Source organism: Oncorhynchus nerka, linkage group LG28, assembly GCF_034236695.1.
Source record: "Oncorhynchus nerka isolate Pitt River linkage group LG28, Oner_Uvic_2.0, whole genome shotgun sequence".
Lineage (NCBI taxonomy): Eukaryota > Metazoa > Chordata > Actinopteri > Salmoniformes > Salmonidae > Oncorhynchus > Oncorhynchus nerka.
In genome coordinates this window covers 52905658-52926289 of record NC_088423.1, presented here as the reverse complement: position 1 = coordinate 52926289, position 20632 = coordinate 52905658, and the positions used below count along the sequence as shown (strand labels likewise).

The 20632-nt window shown below is 38.8% G+C and overlaps 1 protein-coding gene across 1 annotated transcript in view; it reads right to left on the bottom strand.

Moving 5' to 3' along the window:
- Window positions 1–20632, bottom strand: part of wdfy4 (WDFY family member 4) — a 183762-nt gene that overhangs the window by 102903 nt on the left and 60227 nt on the right. Inside the window, 1 exon segment of the mRNA XM_029641018.2 lies at window positions 20419–20564. Coding sequence (XP_029496878.2) covers window positions 20419–20564 — 146 coding nt within the window.

Genomic DNA, 20632 nt, shown 5'->3' with positions numbered 1-20632 from the left:
GATGTATCCAACAAGCGCGAACGCCATCCAGCCACCGGCGTAGAAAATGTAAACATTCCACTCTGCGTTTTCCCCAGTTTCTTACGTAGGCTAGCGACGTGCGTGATCAAGGAAGCCATCTTGGAACTGAGTGATCCGGTTTGTCCTGAAATAAAGCATAGTAGATAAAGCTCCTACAGCACTGGAACTGTTCATTTCTTTCTCCAGACAAAGAGGGCTCCATTGCAAAAACTCCTCTGGTACCAACTTCGTTAGCTTGATGGCTAGCAGCTTAGCATCTCAGTAAAGCAGGCTTCAAACTGTAAGCAGGATTCCGGGACAAGAAATAGTGGTCCTGGTGGATAAAAGCTAACCTCGTCGCAGAGTCCACTTAGAAACAAGTTCGGTATACGTATTTAATTGATCAAACGTTTTGTTTTAATAAAAGATAAACCCAAAATTTCCAGCATACACTATAGGTAGTCTGTCAGGCAAGAAAGCAAGAGTTGATTGGAGGAGAGCGTGTGTGTGTGGGGGGGGGGGGGGGGATGGGAGTCGTGTAACTGTATCACATAATTTATTATGGAAATCCCTTACTCGCTTCCTAATATGTGTATGGTTGAGGAAAAAGAGAGAGCGGAAGGAAGAGAGAAACAGTGTGAAAGGGAGAGAGAGAGATTATGTTCCTGACCACAATTGTATCCTATTTTTTGCTTCTCTCCCTCTGTTACTATGTTCCTCTAGGTCAGTGAAAGTGAAGGAAGTGATATGGAGAATCAGGGCTTAGCAGCAAAAGGCAGGGAGGATAAGGAGTTACAGATGATTGGAGGGATAGTTATGTGGAGGGAGGAGTGGAGCAATAGGAGAGTGGAGGGAGAGAGAAAGAGGAGAGTGAAGAGGAGGGAGAGTAGAGGGAGAGAGGAAGAGGAGAGTGAAGGAGAGGAGAGAGGAAGAGAAGAGTGAAGAGGAGGGAGAGGAGAGTGGAGGGAGAAGAATATGAAGAGGAGGAGAGGGAGGGAGAGGAGGGAGAGGACAAAGCAGAGGGAGAGGATGAAGCAGAGAGAGTGGAGGAGGAAGAGGGAGGAGAAGAGGTAGGACACAACTGAGACGGGAGCTTACATTTCCATGGAGTGTGTCTACCCCAAGTTCCACAATTCACCCTTGTACCACATAGCCTGGGCCTAAAGTGAAAGTGGCAGGGATTTTGGAGTTGTTTTAATAACCTCTCTGAACCACCCATACCGGATCCGGGTTTGAATTCGACAACATACGGTGTTCGCCACAAATAGTCATATTAAACATTCCTGAAAATACAAGTGTCTCGCATGCTTCAAAAGCCTAGAATCTTGCTAATCCAACTGTGTTGTCAGATTTAAAAAAGGATTTACAGTGAAAGAATACGATGCGATTATCTGAGCACAGATTATCTGAGCCCCGTATCAAACTACTTGATCAACTAGCTCTTGCGTAACAAAATCACAGATTGCATTGAAATAAATCGTTTACCTTTGAAGATCTTGCTCTGTTTGCAATCCCAAGGCTCATTGTTACACAATGAGTGGTCTTTTGTTCAGTTAAATCCATTTTTAATTGCCTAACACAAAACATTTTGTGAACGCTTATCTCATTGAATTTCGTGTCATTCAATTTTCGATGAAACATCCGACGTAAATACACAGACTATACCTGGCTTTATCCAGTCATGTTTGGTTTCCTTGCAATCAACTGTTTGTTTGTAACACAACCAAATTTGATGGGTCATTTTGCGGGACGTATTGACCCGGGAAAAACGATTGGAAGACAACGAGTGACGAGCTCATTGTGCACCAATTATATGACCACTGTCTCGTTGATTGACTGTATTTTAACCCAATGACCACTGATCGTCTTGAAATCTAGCTGGGTAGATAGCCAATGAGCTGAGGTAAGCGGCAATATGCAATGGTTGTGTGTTGGAAGACCAACCCATGTCGTAAACGGCAGCGTAAAGAGTCATTCGCTATTGAAATTTTATTCCGGAAGGAGCTACGCATTTTACGCACGGCGTTGTTTTGGTAAACGCGCAGATTCAGCTGTTTATATATCAATTAGTATGACGACTAAGTCAGGGAAAGCTAAATCTAAGTCTAGATATACAGATGTACACACAATTTTAGAATAAATTGATCGTAAAGTGAGACAGAGATTGTTGTAGGACGATTCATTTAGCGATTCCCAAGTGGAGGAATATTTTTTGAACGGAGAGGACACCGTTGTAGCCATTGTGTATAATCTGTAACGTGCCTGCAGAAGAGGAACAATGTCACCGTTTTGGACTGGTAAGTTCCTCCCATGCTAATGCCTTGTTTGAAATTAACAATAGAAAATATTATTTGTGAAATGAAATAGCCTATTTGAGGCTGTTGAGTGGAGGGCAGGCCCACAACAATGGCCAAAATGAAATGGAGACAGTAGATCTAGCTGGTCTGTTATAATATAATAGAGACAGTAGATCTAGCTGAAATTTCATAATAGAAAAGAGACAGTAGATGTAGCAGGTCTATAATAATATATTCAACCTTATGTTCCCTGTACTCTATATATATATATATATGTTTATTATACCTCAGCAGCCCAATATTGTGTAGAGCTTTGACAAAGTGGGTGATGTTATATCCTTCCTGTTTGGCACTGTCCGGGGGTCTCATCGGATGGGGCCACAGTGTTTCCTGACCCCTCCTGTCTCAGCCTCCAGTATTTATGCTGCAGTAGTTTATGTGTCGGGGGGCTAGGGTCAGTCTGTTATATCTGGAGTACTTCTTCTGTCTTATCCAGTGTCCTGTGTGAATTTAAGTATGCTCTCTCTAATTCTCTCTTTCGGAGGACCTGAGCCCTAGGACCATGCGTCGGGACTACCTGGTATGATAACACCTTGCTGTCCCCAGTCCTCCTGGCCTTGCTGCTGTTCCAGTTTCAACTGTTCTGCCTGCGGCTATGGAACCCTAAACTGTTCATATTTACTCTAGAGGTGCTGTCCTGTTGCATCCTCTACAACTACTGTGATTATTATTCATTATTATTTCACCCTTCATCTATGAAAAATCCCGACCATGTTCTGTTATAATCTCCACCCGGCACAGCCAGAAGAGGACTGTCCACCCCTCATAGCCTGGCTCCTCTCTAGGTTTCTTCCTAGGTTTTGTCCTTTTCTAGGGAGTTTTTCCTAGCCACCGTGCTTCTACACCTGCATTGCTTGCTGTTTGGGGTTTTAGGCTGAGTTTCTGAGATATTAGCTGATGTACGAAGGGCTATATAAATACATTTTATATGCTATATTTGGAGGACTGAGGGTCTTCCAAATATTGAAAGTGTGTAAATAGTTACCCATGTTATTTTGTAAATGTATATATTTTTTTCTTCATATTTTTTCCCCCATTTATTTTTCTAAAACTATTTTTTGGGGGGGTGTTAGAATACAATTTTGGCATTTTGTATATAGTTATTTGTTTCAAAATGTATACCTTCACCAATTTGGCCACTTGGGTACATTTGGGCTACTTGTGTGGGACACCTGGGTGACTTCATGATAAATGTCATGTAGCACACTCATTTTGGAAGTTATCATTCTGAAACTTTGCACAAGTACTGTTGCCCTCTTATAATTTTCACTGAAATTGTCCCCATCATCCTATCTGAATGTTTGTTTTATCTTGTTAATTTTAAAGATGATGATACAACAATAAAAAATAAAAAAAATGTTTTTTTTCATTGTATTATCTAAACCAGATCTATTGTGTTATATTCTCCTACATTCAATTCACATTTACACAAACTTCAGAGTGTTTTCTTTCAAATGGTACCAAGAATATGCATATCCTTGCTTCTGGGCCAGAGCTACAGGCAGTTAGATTTGGGTATTTATTCAGGTGGAAATTGAAACAAGTAGGGGGTAGCTCTAAGAGGAAGTGGTAGGAAGTTATATCTGTTCCAGATCTTGTAATGGATTACAACAAGAAAATGGCCAAGGTTGACCATCTTGACCAATTGAGGAGCTATTACAATGTTGGACGCACAGGCTGAAAATAGTGGAAGTATGTGTTTTGGGGGAAGCTCAACATTGTCATCATAAATGAGTACATTGTGTGGGGGACCCTGCAAAAGCCTCTTCCCAGAAACCGCATACACTGGTCCCTGAAGGCATTCAAATGCAGCTTGTGCATTCACTTTGTGATATGGCTACAGTGGCATGAAGAGGGGAGCCAAGAGTGTGGCACCAGTGCGTGTGGACTGAGTTGTAACTCATTTGAAAGCAGGCTCCTTTGAATGCTCTAAGTGTTCTGTGCCACTTTGCAGGATGGGAAGTGCTTCTAGAAGTTCCATGACATGTTGTAGGCTGAATGCAAACACTAAGGTGACATTGTGAAATATTAATTTGTCCTACAAATCCTTTATTTTCTTTGAGCAGGTGTTGTGTTTTGTATCTTGTCTGTTTATCTGTCGCAATTATAAGAATATTTTGAAGATAAATACACAACGCAGAAGATACGAGGATGAGAGGACTAAAAACTAGAGTACCTAGGGAAATGTAAATAGGAGTTGGGTTTCAGTTCAACAGCTGTTTAGAATCTGTGGAATGTCCCTCCTGAACCCAGAGCAACGTGTGCTACGTATACATTGAGTCTGGGCCTTCGGCCCAGTTGTACTGCAAGGCCTTCTGATTGGTCAACCCCAGGCTAGGGTGTGGGGATATAAATGGCGTCCTGTCCCTTTGTTCGTTGGAGAAAAATCTGAGGACAGTGAGACTGAACATCTACCTTCCAGCATAACATCTTTGATTTGTCCTCTTCGAATAAACCTATTTTTCTCCCCCTGATTTGCTTTGGGGTTTGTGTTATTGTAGAATAGCATCAATTGCTAACACTTTCTAATACTTGTTGCATTAATTGAATTGTTGTCAAAGTAGGCTACTATTTCTACATTTGGTGTCAGGCCTGGTCTGTACTAAATCGTATTGAGAGAGGTTACCTACATTTTCCAATAGTCTCTGAATAGTTGTTTGCATTTTTACATTGTTACAGAAGAAAGAATCGTTGTCAATCAAATTGCCCACTTTGCACGGGTTTTGAATATTGTCCTTTGGTCACATTTTGGATATTTTATTTATTTATATGTAAATAACATTTATAAATATATTATACTTGGTACATTTTGATAAGGGGTGTCTTCACACAATGGAAGACAACATTTGTTTTATTCCTATTGACATGAATGCAGTGTCATTAAAGAGAGGTTGTACTCTTTAAAACTAAGTAAACTTTTTTTTGCTATGTCTGTTTGTTTTAAATGTGTGAGAACATGAGCTTTATCTTGAAAATCCCCAGTAAGCTACAGCAGCATTCTATAATTCTAATGGGGTCTAAAGGGTTAACTTCTTCTCTGGAAAATATTATTGTATTTGGTCAAACACAATTCTCTCCATCAGTTTACTAAGAACATGCAGGAAACTGATTGGGCGGCTGTTAGAGCCAGGAAAGGGTGTTTTGCTATAGCTTCCTTCCACACATGTGAACACACACACTCCTTTAGGCTTTGGTTAAAGATATAGCAAATAGGGGTGGCAATACAGTGTGATACCATTCTCAATAGTTTCCCATCAAGGTTGTCTATACCTTGTGGCTTATCATTATTGATGGATAACAATAGTTTTTCTACCTCTCCCACATTAACATGACCAAATTCAAAACATCATCTATTCTCATTCATTATTAGATATTTTATACACAAATTGGATGGTTCACTGTTCAATGTTGTAATTTAACTTCTGAGTTTGTCCATTTTACTAGTGAAATAGTAATTTAAATGATTGGCAATATTGAAAAGTTTTGTTATAAATTAGCCATCAACTTCAATGAACGATAGAGATGAATTGTGTTTTCTTTCCATGATATTATTTAGGTACTCCAAAGTCTTTTTCCATTGTGTTGTATGTCATTTATCTTGGTTTGGTAATATAATTTCATATTTTATGTTTAGTCACAACATTTCTCGATTTAGAGTATTTCAACCAATCAGCCCCGAGCAGCCTGATTTGTTTTCCACCTCTTTTGCATAATTTCTTTGAACCATATAATTTTTCAAACATCACCAATCCAAAGGGCACTAAAACAAAAAAACAAGCTCTCTCTCTCGTTCGTTGCACACTGTCAGGTTCCCAGGTAAAAGCTGACAATATCGCAATGTTATTTTTGTACTAGTTGGCTGTACCTGCACCAAAACTCCAGTATTGTTCCTTCATAGCCTGTTCTCTATCTTCCTATTAAATAGGGAGCCAATAGGGAGTTTTCAGCACTTTGATTTCCATGACTGATCACAGTATCGAATCGCAATACATAATAGAATCGTGAGAATCGCAATACATAACGTCAAGGCACCTAAGTATCGTAATAATATCATGTTGTGAGGTCTCTGGCAATTCCCCCCCTTAGCGGGGACACAATCAATGAGGGCACCATCCTGTTCTGTACCCACTCTCCAAGGAGAATAGATTAAAAGGGAAACCTGTAGCTCTCATAGTCGATAAACTGTATATTGATAACCAAATGTTCCGAGACACCAAGACTACTCCATGGCTATTCTAAATATTATAAATTCCCAGAGGAGTCAAATAATGGAATACCCAATACTATACATGGTAGGGATTGTAATAAAAAAATATATAGGAAAACAATAAAATACAACAGTTCATAAAGAAATAAACTACACTATACCATTCAAAATGGGGAATGGTGTAAAATAATTAGTATTCAACTTTCTATTTATTTAATTATATAAATAGATTAGACAGCATTAGAAGAAAGGATAATTAGCTAAATAATACATCTTCAAATATAAGGAACTGGAAACACAAAAGTACTCAGAATCAATACAGTAAACAGAGGACATAGAAGGCACAGTATGTGGGTATGTGCGGGTGTATTGTGATGGAAGGTTGGGTGTTTGTTTTTGTGTTTGGAAAAATGTAGAGTTGAGTGAAAATAGTTGCAAATACCATGTGTGTCTGCGAGCAGGGGTTGTGAGAGAGAGCTTTCAATTTTGTGCAGATATGGTATATACATTTTAAAATAAATTATAAGTATAGATAATTTAATTAATTGTCCTATCATGATGAAATGGTCCCCAACCCTATACCCTGAACACCCACCTGAGCGACCCATACACTAAAGAGAAGTCCTTATCTGTTTCATGGGCCTACTGTGAGTAGCCTATACGCAATCTAAAACAGAAAGATAAATGCAGTAAGAGACCCACTAAAGCAGCACCGCAGGGTTGGTCCTACAAAGCCAAAGCCCCCTGATTGGTGAGCATACAAGGAACAAGGAATTTCTCAAAGCTGCTAATGAGAACCTTGACGACCTTGTACCTAGCCGGTGGAAATTCCGGTGGGGTGCCCCCACCCAGGTAGTGACAGTGCTAGCAACAGTAGCTGCAGTACCCCATGGGGAAGTGGTCACACTCGGACAATCAGAGAGGGGGCCAATTATTGTGGCCCTGGTGGCAGGAAATGATCAAAGGTCTGACTGCACATAGGTACTTGGGAAGATGGGTCACATCAGGGGACAAGCGTGTGTGGGTTGGAGGGAAGGGGGGTATGCAAGCTCAATTATCTAGGACTAGATATTGTTTAATCAAATAATTTTTGTTCAGTTTTGCATGCCTTCTCAAACAGCTGCAACTGTATATGCATTCGCACATCAAGTCTTTTCTTGAGTTTGGCTCGGGGATGAAACAACATCTGAGCCTGTGGTTGTTTGTGGAGGAAAGGGATCTAGTATGTGTGTGTGTGTGTGTGTGTGTGTGTGTGTGTGTGTGTGTGTGTGTGCTATGGGGTTAGGATGTTAGTGCCAATACTGGATGAATCACAATAACTGTTTGCTAAAATAATAATTGCTTGCCAAAAATGTATTCTTTGTAATGACAATACTGGTTATAGGTAACAATCCTTCCAGGGTTTTTCTTTAATTTTAACTATTTTCTAAATTGTAGAATAATAGTGAAGACTGAAATAACACATATGGAATCATGAAGTAACCAAAAATCCAAATATATTTTAAATTTGAGATTCTTCAAAATAGCTACCCTTTACCTTGATGACAGCTTTGCACACTCTTGGCATTCTCTCTACCAGCTTCATGGGGTAGTCACCTGGAATGCATTTCAATTAACAGGTCTGCCTCGCTAAAAGCTAATTTGTGGAATGTCTTTCCTTCTTAATGCATCTGAGCAAATCAGTTGTCTTGAGGCATGGTAGGGGTGGTATACAGAAGACAGCCCTATTTGGTAAAAGACCAAGTCCATATTATGGCAAAAACAGCTCAAATAAGCAAAGAGAAACGACAGTCCATCGTTACCTTAAGACATAAAGGTCAGTCAATCCGGAAAATGTCAAGAACTTTGAAAGTGCAGTCGCAAAAACCATTGAGAGCTATGATGAAACTGGCTCTCATGAGGACCTCGAAAGGAAAGGAAGACCCAGAGTTACCTCTGCTGCAGAGGATAAGTTCATTAGAAATTCATTAGAAATTCATTAGAAATTGCAGCCCAAATAAATGCTTCACAGAGTTCAATTAACAGACAAATCTCAACATCAACTGTTCAGAGGAGGCTGCATGAATCAGGCCTTCATGGTTGAATTGTTGCAAAGAAACCACTACTAAATGACACCAATAAAAAGAAGATACTTGCTTGAACCAAGAAACACAAGCAATGGACATTAGAGCGGTGGAAATCTGTCCTTTTTGATTTTTGATTCCAACCGCCATGTCTTTGTGAGACGCAGACTAGTTTAACAAATTTTCTCCGCATGTGTAGTTGGGTGAAAGACGAGGCGAGTAAATTTGGTGTCCGAAGGCCATTCATTTAACATAAAAAGATAAACATGTATAAATATAACATTAAATCACAATATATATAATAATGGGCGACATATTGTATCTAAAAAATATTTAAAAACTCGAATAACTTTTTTCTGGATTTTTGTGCTTCATCAATGTCTGTTACGGATACAGTTATCCTGTGTGTGTGTATCCTATGTGTGTGTTTCTTTTCTCTCCTTCTCCCCTCACAGGTGAAAATCATCACTCCCCAATCAGTCAACAATCAATCATCAATCAGAAGACACACCTCCTCCTATTTCCTACCCTATCACAGTTCCTTCCCCATGGTTTAAAAACCCCATCATTTGTTTGCTCTGGAGCAATCTCTAGCTCAATCTCTAGCTCAATCTCTCTGTAAATGCCATGTCTGTAGGTCTCTGTGTTTCACTCTCGCTTTGTGTCTTAACCTCTCTTTTGTTTAAAGCACCTCCATAGCACTTTGTCATCACCTGTGAGTATTGTTTTTGGTTATGGTGTTTGTGTGTTGCTGGTGGGAAAAGGGGGAAACCAAGACAAGTCGCCCATGGGCATACACTACCCGTAGGTGAACTTTGTTAAATACACTAGTTAGAACTGGGCGGACCACCCACTGTATTTTTGGTTAGTTAGTTAGCTGTTGTTAAAGTAGGCTAGTCTAGCTTAGTGGTGTTTTTGAATACTTATTGTTTCTTTCCTTGGGTCCAGCTCAGCCCCTTTTCCTGCTCCCCCCATTACCGTGTGTTTATAAATAAACCTAGAGTTTGACGGTAGATTTCTGTTGTCGTGGTTATTTCGTGCACACTTTTTTACTTTGTCACAATAATAATTTGCATGAGTTATGTTACGGGTCTCATTACCATCCCCCCTAGACTGTCGGGCCAAAAGGGATTCGTAACAATGTCATTCAGTATAACAAAGGAAAAAGCCATTTTAAAGCATCTCACATGATAGTAATCATGTGACATCACAAAGAATACCCATTGAAGACCCTCTATCAATGTGATGAGGTGAGTAAATCTCTCTGAAAAATGTGGTGATTTCTCCATTTCACCATTTTGTAACCTTTGTAACAAAACCTCATGTCTTTCAGTACAACACAGAAAACATACTTATAATGATATTATTTTATAAAAAGCTATATTAAATATGAAAAGTAAGGATAATCTTTATAGGTCAAGGTCATTACTTTACATAGGTGGCCAAGGAACTGCCTGTTAAATATGTTTATGGATGAAATCCGTCCTTCAGTATCACACTTTTGTCCTTCAGCAAAACAAAAGTTTCATGTTATACCACAATGTCACCCAATATGCTGAATGACAGTAGCTTTGTTATCTTCTCTGGGATAGGGGGCAGTATTTTCACGTCCGGATGAAAAGCGTGCCCAAAGTAAACTGCATGCTACTCAGGCCCAGAAGCTAGGATATGCATATCATTAGTATATTTGAATAGAAAACACTCTGACATTTCTAAAACTGCTTGAATAATGTCTGTGAGTATAACAGAACTGATTTGGCAGGCGAAACTTTTTATTTTGAGGTGAATCTGTTTTCCATTAGTTTTCTATGGCAAGCCCGTTTTAATAGAAATATGCTTGCAGTTCCTATGGCTTCCACTAGATGTCAACAGTCTTTAGAAATTGGTTGATGTTTTCCTTTGAATAATGAAGAAGTAGCCCTTTCCTTTCTGGGAGTCGAGCCAAGTGGACTCTTTTGTTTGGGGCGCGCAACCTGGCGCTCGCTCCTCTTTCATTTTATCCTCTATTGAACACAGTTTATCCCGACTTAAATTTTATCGATTATTTACATTTTAAAATACCTAAAGTTGGATTAGGAAAGTTGTTTGAAATGTTTGGACCAAGATTACAGGTAATTTATTAGATAATTTGTAGTCATTTTGGGCGATTTGGAACCGGTGTTTTTCTGAATCAAACGCAACAAATAAATTGACATTTTGGGGATATAACAACGGAATTAATCGAACAAAAGGACCATTTGTGATGTTTATGGGACATATTGGAGTGCCAACAGAAGAAGATCTTCAAAGGTAAGGCATGAATTATATTGTTATTTCTGAGTTTTGTGTCGCGCCTGGCGGGTTGAAATATGATTGGCATGTGTTTGTTTGATGGGGTGCTGTCCTCAGATAATAGCATGGTTTGCTTTCGCCGTAAAGCCTTTTGAAATCTGACACGGTGGCTAGCTTAACAAGAAGTTAAGCTTTATTTTGGTGTATTGCACTTGTGATTGTATGAAAGTTAAATATTTCAAATAATTTAATTTGAATTTGTCGCTCTGCCATTTCACCGGGTGTTGTCAAATCGATCCCGTTAACGGGATTTGATCCATATTAACCCATGTTTTCATTAGTTTACAACATTTAATTGTGCAATTCATATTAACATGTTGTATGAATACTGAATATATCATTTAAACAATTTTATGGCATTTTAAGGTATTTCAAGGCACATTATCTTTATTTTGTGCATGCCCTTGTCTAATAAGGAGAGGACTGCATGACACAGACAAAATATTACCACAGATCCAGTTGCTAGGGAGGAAAGACTAGCCAGAAGAAAAGCAAGGTATTGTTTTCATGGTTTCATGCTACTGTGAGCAACAGAATATGATATCATTGGATATAACGCTGGGCGGATAACACTTAACATTATTAAGTTCCACTATTACACTGTGGTTAATGTTTTATTGCACTGCAGTTAAGGTATTGATTATATTAGTTCATATAATATCACACACACACACACACACACACAATTATGGGTAAAAAAATGATTATATGATTTATATTAGTTAAGAGCTGCTTCACCTTTGGGGCACTTTATGAAAAATTGAGACTGTACAAGTTTGAATTTAAGTAGTTTGATGGGCATTTTATGTAGCTATTTTGTGATTGAAATTGCATTTGTGTACCTGCATTGAATAGAAATGTACCTGTTACAGTGTAACAACGCATAATTACAACATTAACTTAACTTAATGCAACGTAAAGTGATGCCGCAGGCTCAAATGATAGTAAAGTGATTATTATTAACATTAGCAATGAAATAGTAACAAAACATGTTTGAGAGAGAAAGGAAGAGGGAGTTGATTTAACTTTTAAACTTTGATTAAGTGTTATCATTGTATAGCCTACCATTAACTTCTTCTTGGCTGGTGGCAGTATTCGGTATTTCGGATGACTGATGTTCCCAAAGTAAACTGCCTGTTACTTAGGCCCAGAAGCTAGGATATGCATATAATTGGTGGTATTGGATAGAAAACACTCGGAAGTTTCCAAAACGGTTACAATAATGTCTGTGAGTATAACAGAACTTATATTGCAAGCAAAAACCAGAGGAGAATCCATCCGGGAATTATTTTTTGAGCTCACCAGTCATTATAATGGCTGTCTATGGGAATATCAAATTGATACCTCCCAGATTGCAGTTCCTAGGGCTTCCACTAGATGTCAACAGTATTTAGAAAGAGTTTCGGGCTTGTTTTTTGAAAAATGAGCTAGAATTTGTAGTTTTTCTAAGTGGCTCCCATTTTGGCTGTAGTGTTGTGGCGCGGCGTGTCGGTGAGGGCGCGCACTTCGTTATTTATCTCCGGTAATGAACATACTATTCTCCATCTTAAATTCTCTTTTTAAAAAAGAGGGTAAATGGAGACTAAATCAGAGGAGGTGCCGTGAAAAAATCAAACAAATGAATGTGGTGTTGAACTTAACTCCAGTATCCACTGAAGGAAACTCTTTTGAGCAGCCCCCTGAACAACTGGAGCAACCATCTGAGTCCTTGACTCCAAAACTAGAGCAATCCCTTGAGCCTCAATCTCAACCACTTGCTTCCTCCACTCCAGAAAAAGTGAAAAAGGTATCAAAGCATTGCAAGCGGCTGCAAAAGGAAAAATGAGAACTAAAAAAGAAATTTCTCCAACTGGAAATGCAACTTAAAACAATCACAACAAAAAAGTGACAAATTACGAAAGGGCATGCAAAGGTCAAATAATTCATGTATTTATTGTGTCATTCAGGGCAACAAAATAGTGTCAGCAGTATTCAGGGCAACAAAATATTGACACCAGTATTTTATATTAAAATACAATAACTTAGTTTAGTTGACTCAGAGACAAAAATAAATCTCAAAGGATCAAATGAAATGTCACACCCTGACCATAGTTTGCTTTGTATGTTTCTATGTTTTGGTTGGTCAGGGTGTGAGCTGAGTGGGCATTCTATGTTACATGTCTAGTTTGTCTAGTTCTATGTTTGGCCTGATATGGTTCTCAATCAGAGGCAGGTGTTCGTCATTGTCTCTGATTGGGAACCATATTTAGGTAGCCTGTTTGGTGTTGGGTTTTGTGGGTGATTGTCCTTGTTACTGTCTCTGTGTTACTTTGCACCAGTATTAGGCTGTTTCGGTTTTCGTGTTACGTTTATTGTTTTTGTATTTGATTCGTGTTTACTTTGTTTCATTAAACATGGATCGCAATAGCCACGCCGCATTTTGGTCTGACTCTAGTTCACCTAAAGAAAACCGTTACATGAAAGATATTTTCATAGATTTTTTAAAATTTTCTTTCAGTGTAAGACAGGAATTTTTTCATCATGTGGTATTCAAAATAAAATAATGTGATTTTTCTGGGTAGTTATATTTCTGCCAGTCTGAGAATGGATATATAACTTTGTGATTATGAAAAATGGGCATAAAATACAAAAAATAAACACGGTGTTATACTGAATGACATTTTACTAGGGTACGTACATTCATATAAATCGCAATAAAAATAAATGATTGGCTTTATTCTTGAATATAACTAATATGAAGGCATAGCTGACACTACAATGAACATAAAACATATTTTTAGGGAATTGTAATTGCTGTTATTTTTTTTGCTACTTTGAAAAGGAGGTGTGTTGGTGTGGGGGTGCTTTGCTGGTGACACTGTCTGTGATTTATTTAGAATTCAAGGCACACTTAACCAGCATGGCTACCACAGCATTCTGCAGCAATACCCCATCCAATCTGGTTTGCGCTTAGTGGGAATATCATTTGTTTTTCAACAGGACAATGACCACAATCAGGCTGTGTAAGGGCTATTTGACCAAGAAGAATGATGGAGTGCTGCACCAGATTACTTGGCTTCCACAATCACAAGACCTCAACCCAATTGAGATGGTTTGGGCTGAGTTGGACAGCAGAGTGAAGGAAAAGCAGCCAACAAGTGCTCAGCATATGTGGGAACTCCTTCAAGAAAATAATTCCAAGTGAAGCTGGTTGAGAGAATGCCAGGAGAGTGCATTGCAATCATGGCAAAGGGTGGTTACTTTGAATAATCTCAAATATAACATTTATTTTGATTTGTTTAACACTTGTTTGGTTAGTACATGATTCCATGTGTTATTTCATAGTTTTGATTTCTTCACTATCATTCTACAATGTAGAAAATAGTAGAAATAAAGAAAAACCTTTGAATGAGTAGGTGTGTCCAAACTTTTGGGGGGCCCTGGGATCCGGGGGTGGTCTGCTGGTCACTGGGATGACAACCCAACTTGGGATGGGGAGGGTTTAACGGGTGGAATAGTGGAGAACAATTGGAGGTTTACTTGCTTAATTGTAATGGCTTAGCAGATAATAAGAAAAGACAATCAGTATTTAGCTGGCCAAAAGACAAAAAATAATATCTATTGTTTACAGGAAACTCATTCAACAATTTAAGATGAAGTTTTGTGGAAAAAGGATGGGGGGGGGGGGTGAAATATACTTCTCCCATGGACAAAGAAACTCAAAAGGGGTGATGACAATCATTTTGATCCAAATGTGCAAGTTGTCTAAACAGATCCACAAGGTAGATGGATGATTTTAAGTATGTTATTGAACCATATATATATATATATATATATATACAGTACAAATAATGATGATCCATGCATCTTTGAAAAAATATATTTAATAATTTATCAAACCTACAAGCAATACAAGACTCATGGTTTTAAATACCTAAATGGACCATAAAAGAAATCACTCTACAAACTACCAACTTCATGCACTCAAGGAAATCACAAATGTCATGGATATACTGAAACTTGTGGATAGATGGAGGCTTAAATATCCTGATCCAAGTGAGATATACATGGCGGAGGCTCAATCAAGCAAGTTGTCTTGACTACTTTTTTTATGTAATTCTCGCTGGCACCAAAAGTTGAAAAAGTGTTGATAGGGGACAGAATGCGGTCATACCATCAAATAATAATTGGCATATACACTACTGTTCAAAAGTTTGGGGTCACTTAGAAATGTCCTTGTTTTTTTAAAGAAAAGCTCATTTTCTGTCCCTTAAAATAACATCAAATTGAAGAGGCGATTCCGTGATGCTGGCCTTTTAGGCAGAGTTGCAAAGAAAAACCGTTATCTCAGACTGGACAATAAAAAGAAAAGTTGGGCAAAAGAACACAGACACTGGACAGAGGAACTCTGCCTAGAAGGCCAGCATCCTGGAGTCACGTCTTCACTGTTGACGTTGAGACTGGTGTTTTGCGGGTACTATTTAATGAAGCTGCCAGTGGAGGACTTGTGAAGTGTCTGTTTCTCAAACTAGACATTCTAATGTACTTGTCCTCTTGCTTAGTTGTGCACCGGGACCTCCCACTCCTCTTTCTATTCTGGTTAGAGACAGTTTGCACTGTTTTTTATTTACCTGTTATTTTACCAGGTAAGTTGACTGGGAACACATTCTCATTTATAACAACGACCTGGGGAATAGTTACAGGGGAAAGGAGGGGGATGAATGAGCCAATTGTTAACTTGTCAACCAAAGATTAGGTGACCTGTGAAGGAAGCAGTACACAGCGTTGTATGAAATGTTCAGTTTCTTGGCAATTTCTCGCATGGAATAGCCTTTTTTTCTCAGAACAAGAATAGACTGCTGAGTTTCAGAAGAAAGTCCTTGTTTCTAGCCATTTTGAGTTTGTAATCGAACCTGATGCTGCTGATAGTCAACTAGTCTAATGGCCAGTTTTATTGCTTCTTCAATCAAATCAAAATCAAATCAAATGTATTTATATAGCCCTTCGTACATCAGCTGATATCTCAAAGTGCTGTACAGAAACCCAGCCTAAAACCCCAAACAGCAAGCAATGCAGGTGTAGCAGCACCTACACAATCAGACAATCAGACCAACAGTTTTCAGCTGTGCTAACATAATTGCAAAAGGGCTTTCTAATGATCAATTGGCCTTTTAAAATGATAAACTTGGATTAGCTAACACAACGTGCAATTGGAACACCGGAGTGATGGTTGCTGATAATGGGCCTCTGTATGCCTATGTAGATATTCCATAAAGAAATCTGCCGTTTCCAGCTACAAAAGTCATTTACAACATTTACAATGTCTACACTGTATTTCTGATCAATTTGACATTATTTTAATTGACAAAATATTATTTATTTTTTTAAACAAGGACATTTCTAAGTGACCCCAAACTTTTGAAAGTATTAAAAAAACTTTTAGCTTGGTCATTATGGGATATCGTGTGTAGATTGATGAGGGAAAAAAATATTTGATCAATTTTAGAATAAGGCTGTAATGTAACAAAATGTGACCCGATTCAGGAAACTAGGCGTATGTCGCAAGTCACAACTTCACAGGAGAGCCGTTTTAAAGTAAAAAAATGTGTTTTTTATCAAAATGCGTATTTTGGGCAGAAATGCCTTCTTGAACATGTGAAATTTGTACCTTAATAACAAACTTGTATACCATCTGTAAATACAAATTAAATTGTTAAATTACGAGCCTTGTTGGTTAACCCACAGAAAAAGTGAGCAACCTTTCCACTAGCCATTACTGGCCGAGATAATGAGTGGGCTGGACATCCCGAGAGAGGAGAGAGGATTAGTTTGCCATATTGAAGGCTTCTGTCTTTTTGAGCTCGTCAGTCTGTGCTGGTAATCTTTTCGAAATGTGGCTTTAAAAAAATGATTGTGTTGTGGAATTGCATAAGAGTTGCTCTCCACTTTCTGGAGGATCAAGTTTTGAAATCAGTGGAGTATGATAGCTAAAGAGAAGGAGAAAACACCTGTCTCCGGATTACATCTTCAAACTAAGAGTAACCGTGGTATGGTATTCCTGACAGGGAGACGCGTCCATCATGCATGATGATGTATGCAAGACCGTCTAGAGTTAGCTAGCTACATTTTCAGATATGACATGTTTCTAATTTTGACAGAAAGTGGTTTCATTTTAAGGTAAAGTGTACTGTTAGCTAGCTAGCTAAAATTAGCTGGCTGGCTCCCTAGCTGACGGTTATTATTTATTTCCCAGAGCCGTTTGCTTTTCTAGTTAGAGCCTAATGTTAACTAGCTAACATTGGACCTGGTTGGTTAGCTGCCCGCACTGTGGAATTATTGGCACTTTGTTCATTGTTGTTTAACTAGCCAACATTAGCTGGCTGGCTCGTTAGCTAACGTTACGTGACGTGTGTGGTCTTAAACCTTGTTTACCTAGCTAGGTTCTTTGTTTGTGAATCAACTTTCAAAACAGAATTACTTTCCTATTGTTCCTAAAATGCTGTGTATGATATGCCATTTTGTAGCTTTGAGTCTCTACTTTTATCCAATGTAAAATACACCATTTCACATTTTACTACATAAGACTGAATCAAGGTTGTGAGTCACAAATGTGGAAAAAGTCAAGGGGTCTGAATACTTTTCAAATGCACTGTATACTGATTGTTTAAAGCTAACTACCAAAACTATTGCTGATGGTCTACCTGAACATTCAAAATAAATATAAAGTAAGCCCCATTCAGCAGGTACAGCCAGATGAGAGTTGTGTCTCCGGTAGCTTACTTTAATTCCAGTAAATCACGCTTTTCAACAGTGCATAGATAACAATAATGTACAAAATTACATAGATTGTCACAGCTAATAAAGCATAATATTGCGCAAGCAATCTAGCGTTTGAATGCTGAAGTTTCCACACATACAATTGAAGTCGGAAGTTTATATACACCTTAGCCAAATACATTTAAACTCAGTTTTTCACAATTCCTGACATTTAATCGTAGTAAAAATTCCCTGTCTTAGGTCAGTTAGGATTACCACTTTATTTTAAGAATGTGAAATGTCAGAATAATAGTAGAGACAATGATTTATTTCAGCATTTATTTATTTCATTACATTCCCAGCAGTCAAAAGTTTACATACACTAAATTAGTATTTGGTAGCATTGCCTTTAAATTGTTTAACTTGGGTCAAACGTTTTGGGTAGCCTTCCACAAGCTTCCCACAATAAATTGGGTGAATATTGGCCCATTCCTCCTGACAGAGCTGGTGTAACTGAGTCAGGTTTGTAAGGCCTCCTTGCTCGCACACACTTTTTCCAGTTCTGCCCACAAATGTTCTATAGGGTTGAGGTTAGGGCTTTGTGATGGCCACTCCAAAACCTTGACTTTGTTGTCCTTAAGCCATTTTGCCACAACTTTGGAAGTATGCTTGGGGTCACTGTCCATCTGGAAGACCCATTTGCAACCAAACTTTAACTTCCTGACTGATGTCTTGAGATGTTGCTTCAAAATATCCACAAAATGTTCCTACCTCATGATGCCATCTATTTTGTGACATGCACCAGTCCCTCCTGCATCAAAGCACCCCCACAACATGATGCTGCTACCCCCGTGCTTCACGGTTGGGATGGTGTTCTTCGGCTTGCAAGCCTCCCCCTTTTTCCTCCAAATATAACGATGGTCATTATGGCCAAACAGTTCTATTTTTGTTTCATCAGACCAGAGGACATTTCTCCAAAAAGTACGATCTTTGTCCCCATGTGCAGTTGCAAACCGTATTCTGGCTTTTTTTAATGGCGGTTTTGGAGCAGTGGCTTCTTCCTTGCTGAGCGGAAATTCAGGTTATGTCGATATACATGTAGGACTCGTTTTACTGTGAATATAGATACTTTTGTACCTGTTTCTTCCAGCATCTTCACAAGGTCTTTTGCTGTTGTTCTGGGATTGATTTGCACTTTTCACACCAAAGTATGTTCATCTCTAGGAAACAGAACGGGTCTCCTTCCTGAGCGGTAAGACGGCAGCGTCCTCCCATGGTGTTTATACTTGTGTACTATTGTTTGTACAGATGAACGTGGTACCTTCAGGCATTTGGAAATTGTTCACAAGGATGAACCAGACTTGTGGAGGTCTACCATTTTTTTCCTGAGGTCTTGGGAGATTTCTTTTGATTTTCCCATGATGTCAAGCAATGAGGCACTGAGTTTGAAGGTAGGCCTTGAAATACATCCACAGGTACACCTCCAATTTACTCAAATTATGTCAATTAGCCTATTAGAAGCTTCTGAAGCCATGACATAATTTTCTAGATTTTTCCAAGCTGTTTGAAGGCACAGTCAACTTAGTGTATGTACATTTCTGACCCACTGGAATTGTGATATGGTTAATTATAAGTGAAATAATCTGTATGTAAACAATTGTTGGTTAAATAACTTGTGTCATGCACAAAGCAGATGTCCCAACCGACTTGCCAAAACTATAGTTTGTTAACAAGAAATTTGTGGAGTGGTTGAAAAACCTAGTTTTAATGACTCCAACCTAAGTGTATGTAAACTTCTGACTTCAACTGTATGTGCAAGAAACAGACCGCCTACCTCACCTTGGTCAGAGCATGAAGCTTGTCTCAGTGCGTAGTTTGACTAGGCTACTGACATTCCTTAGGGCTGTTCGGGATGCAAAATGACTTGAATATCAATGACTGTCAACACAACTACATACTTAGTTTGACACTGAAGGACAGGGTGCATCAGTTGTCACAAAAGATTAGGCATTTTTCACTAGGTAGAAAGAAAGTAATATGAGCAAAATCAATGATTCATAATGTTTGAATCTATTTTCTTGGGGTCCAATGCAGTCATATTTTAAACATTTGAATCAGGGACCGATGTGTATCGGTGAATTACATCCGTAGTAAATTTGTGAACATATTCATTGTATGTTGTTACAATTGTTTCTTGTTCTAGACTTGAAATATTGAACTCTATCGTTTGACTCCATATTTGATTTTTTTTCTGTCATCAACATGAGGACCTTTTTGAATGTTGCGTACCCGCGACAGTTGTCGGACCAACCAATCTGTGCTGTGCTTAGCCTAATTACTTAAGCGAGAAGCAGCAGCCCTGGAACAAAGAAATCCCAGACTCCCTTATCAGGTTAAGAGAAGTAGGTTATGTTCAGGGAATCCTGAATTTATTCAACCATCTTTCTGGACTACCCGGCAGGTGGCCTCAGCACGCATATCTGCAGTTGGATGCTTGTCATTGTTTGTGGTTGTTTAGGGTATGTTTCGGGTTGTTTGTGGTCGTTTTAGTTTTTTTGGGGTAACTGTTTGTGGTTGTTTGGGGTTGTTTGCGTTACCTGTTTGTGGTTGATTGGGGTACCTGTTTGTGGTTGTTTAGGGTACCTGTTTGTGGTTGTTTGGGGTGATTAGTAGGACCCCGTATTTCTGATCGGGCATCATGAAGACAGCGCTGGACCCTCTTTACCTCTTTGGCGATGAGACGGCAGTCCACCTCGTTGTAGCTTTCTCGTATCTCTGCTACCGTGGTTAAAGTTGCTACAGCCGGGTTGATGCCAAATGAGATCCTCTCCTCAGAGACCAGCCTGAAAGGGAGGGGGTCTGGGCCAGAGCCTAGATGAACACATATAATTACAGAATTACATTGTCAGACACAAATCCTGGTCAAACTGACATTGGTA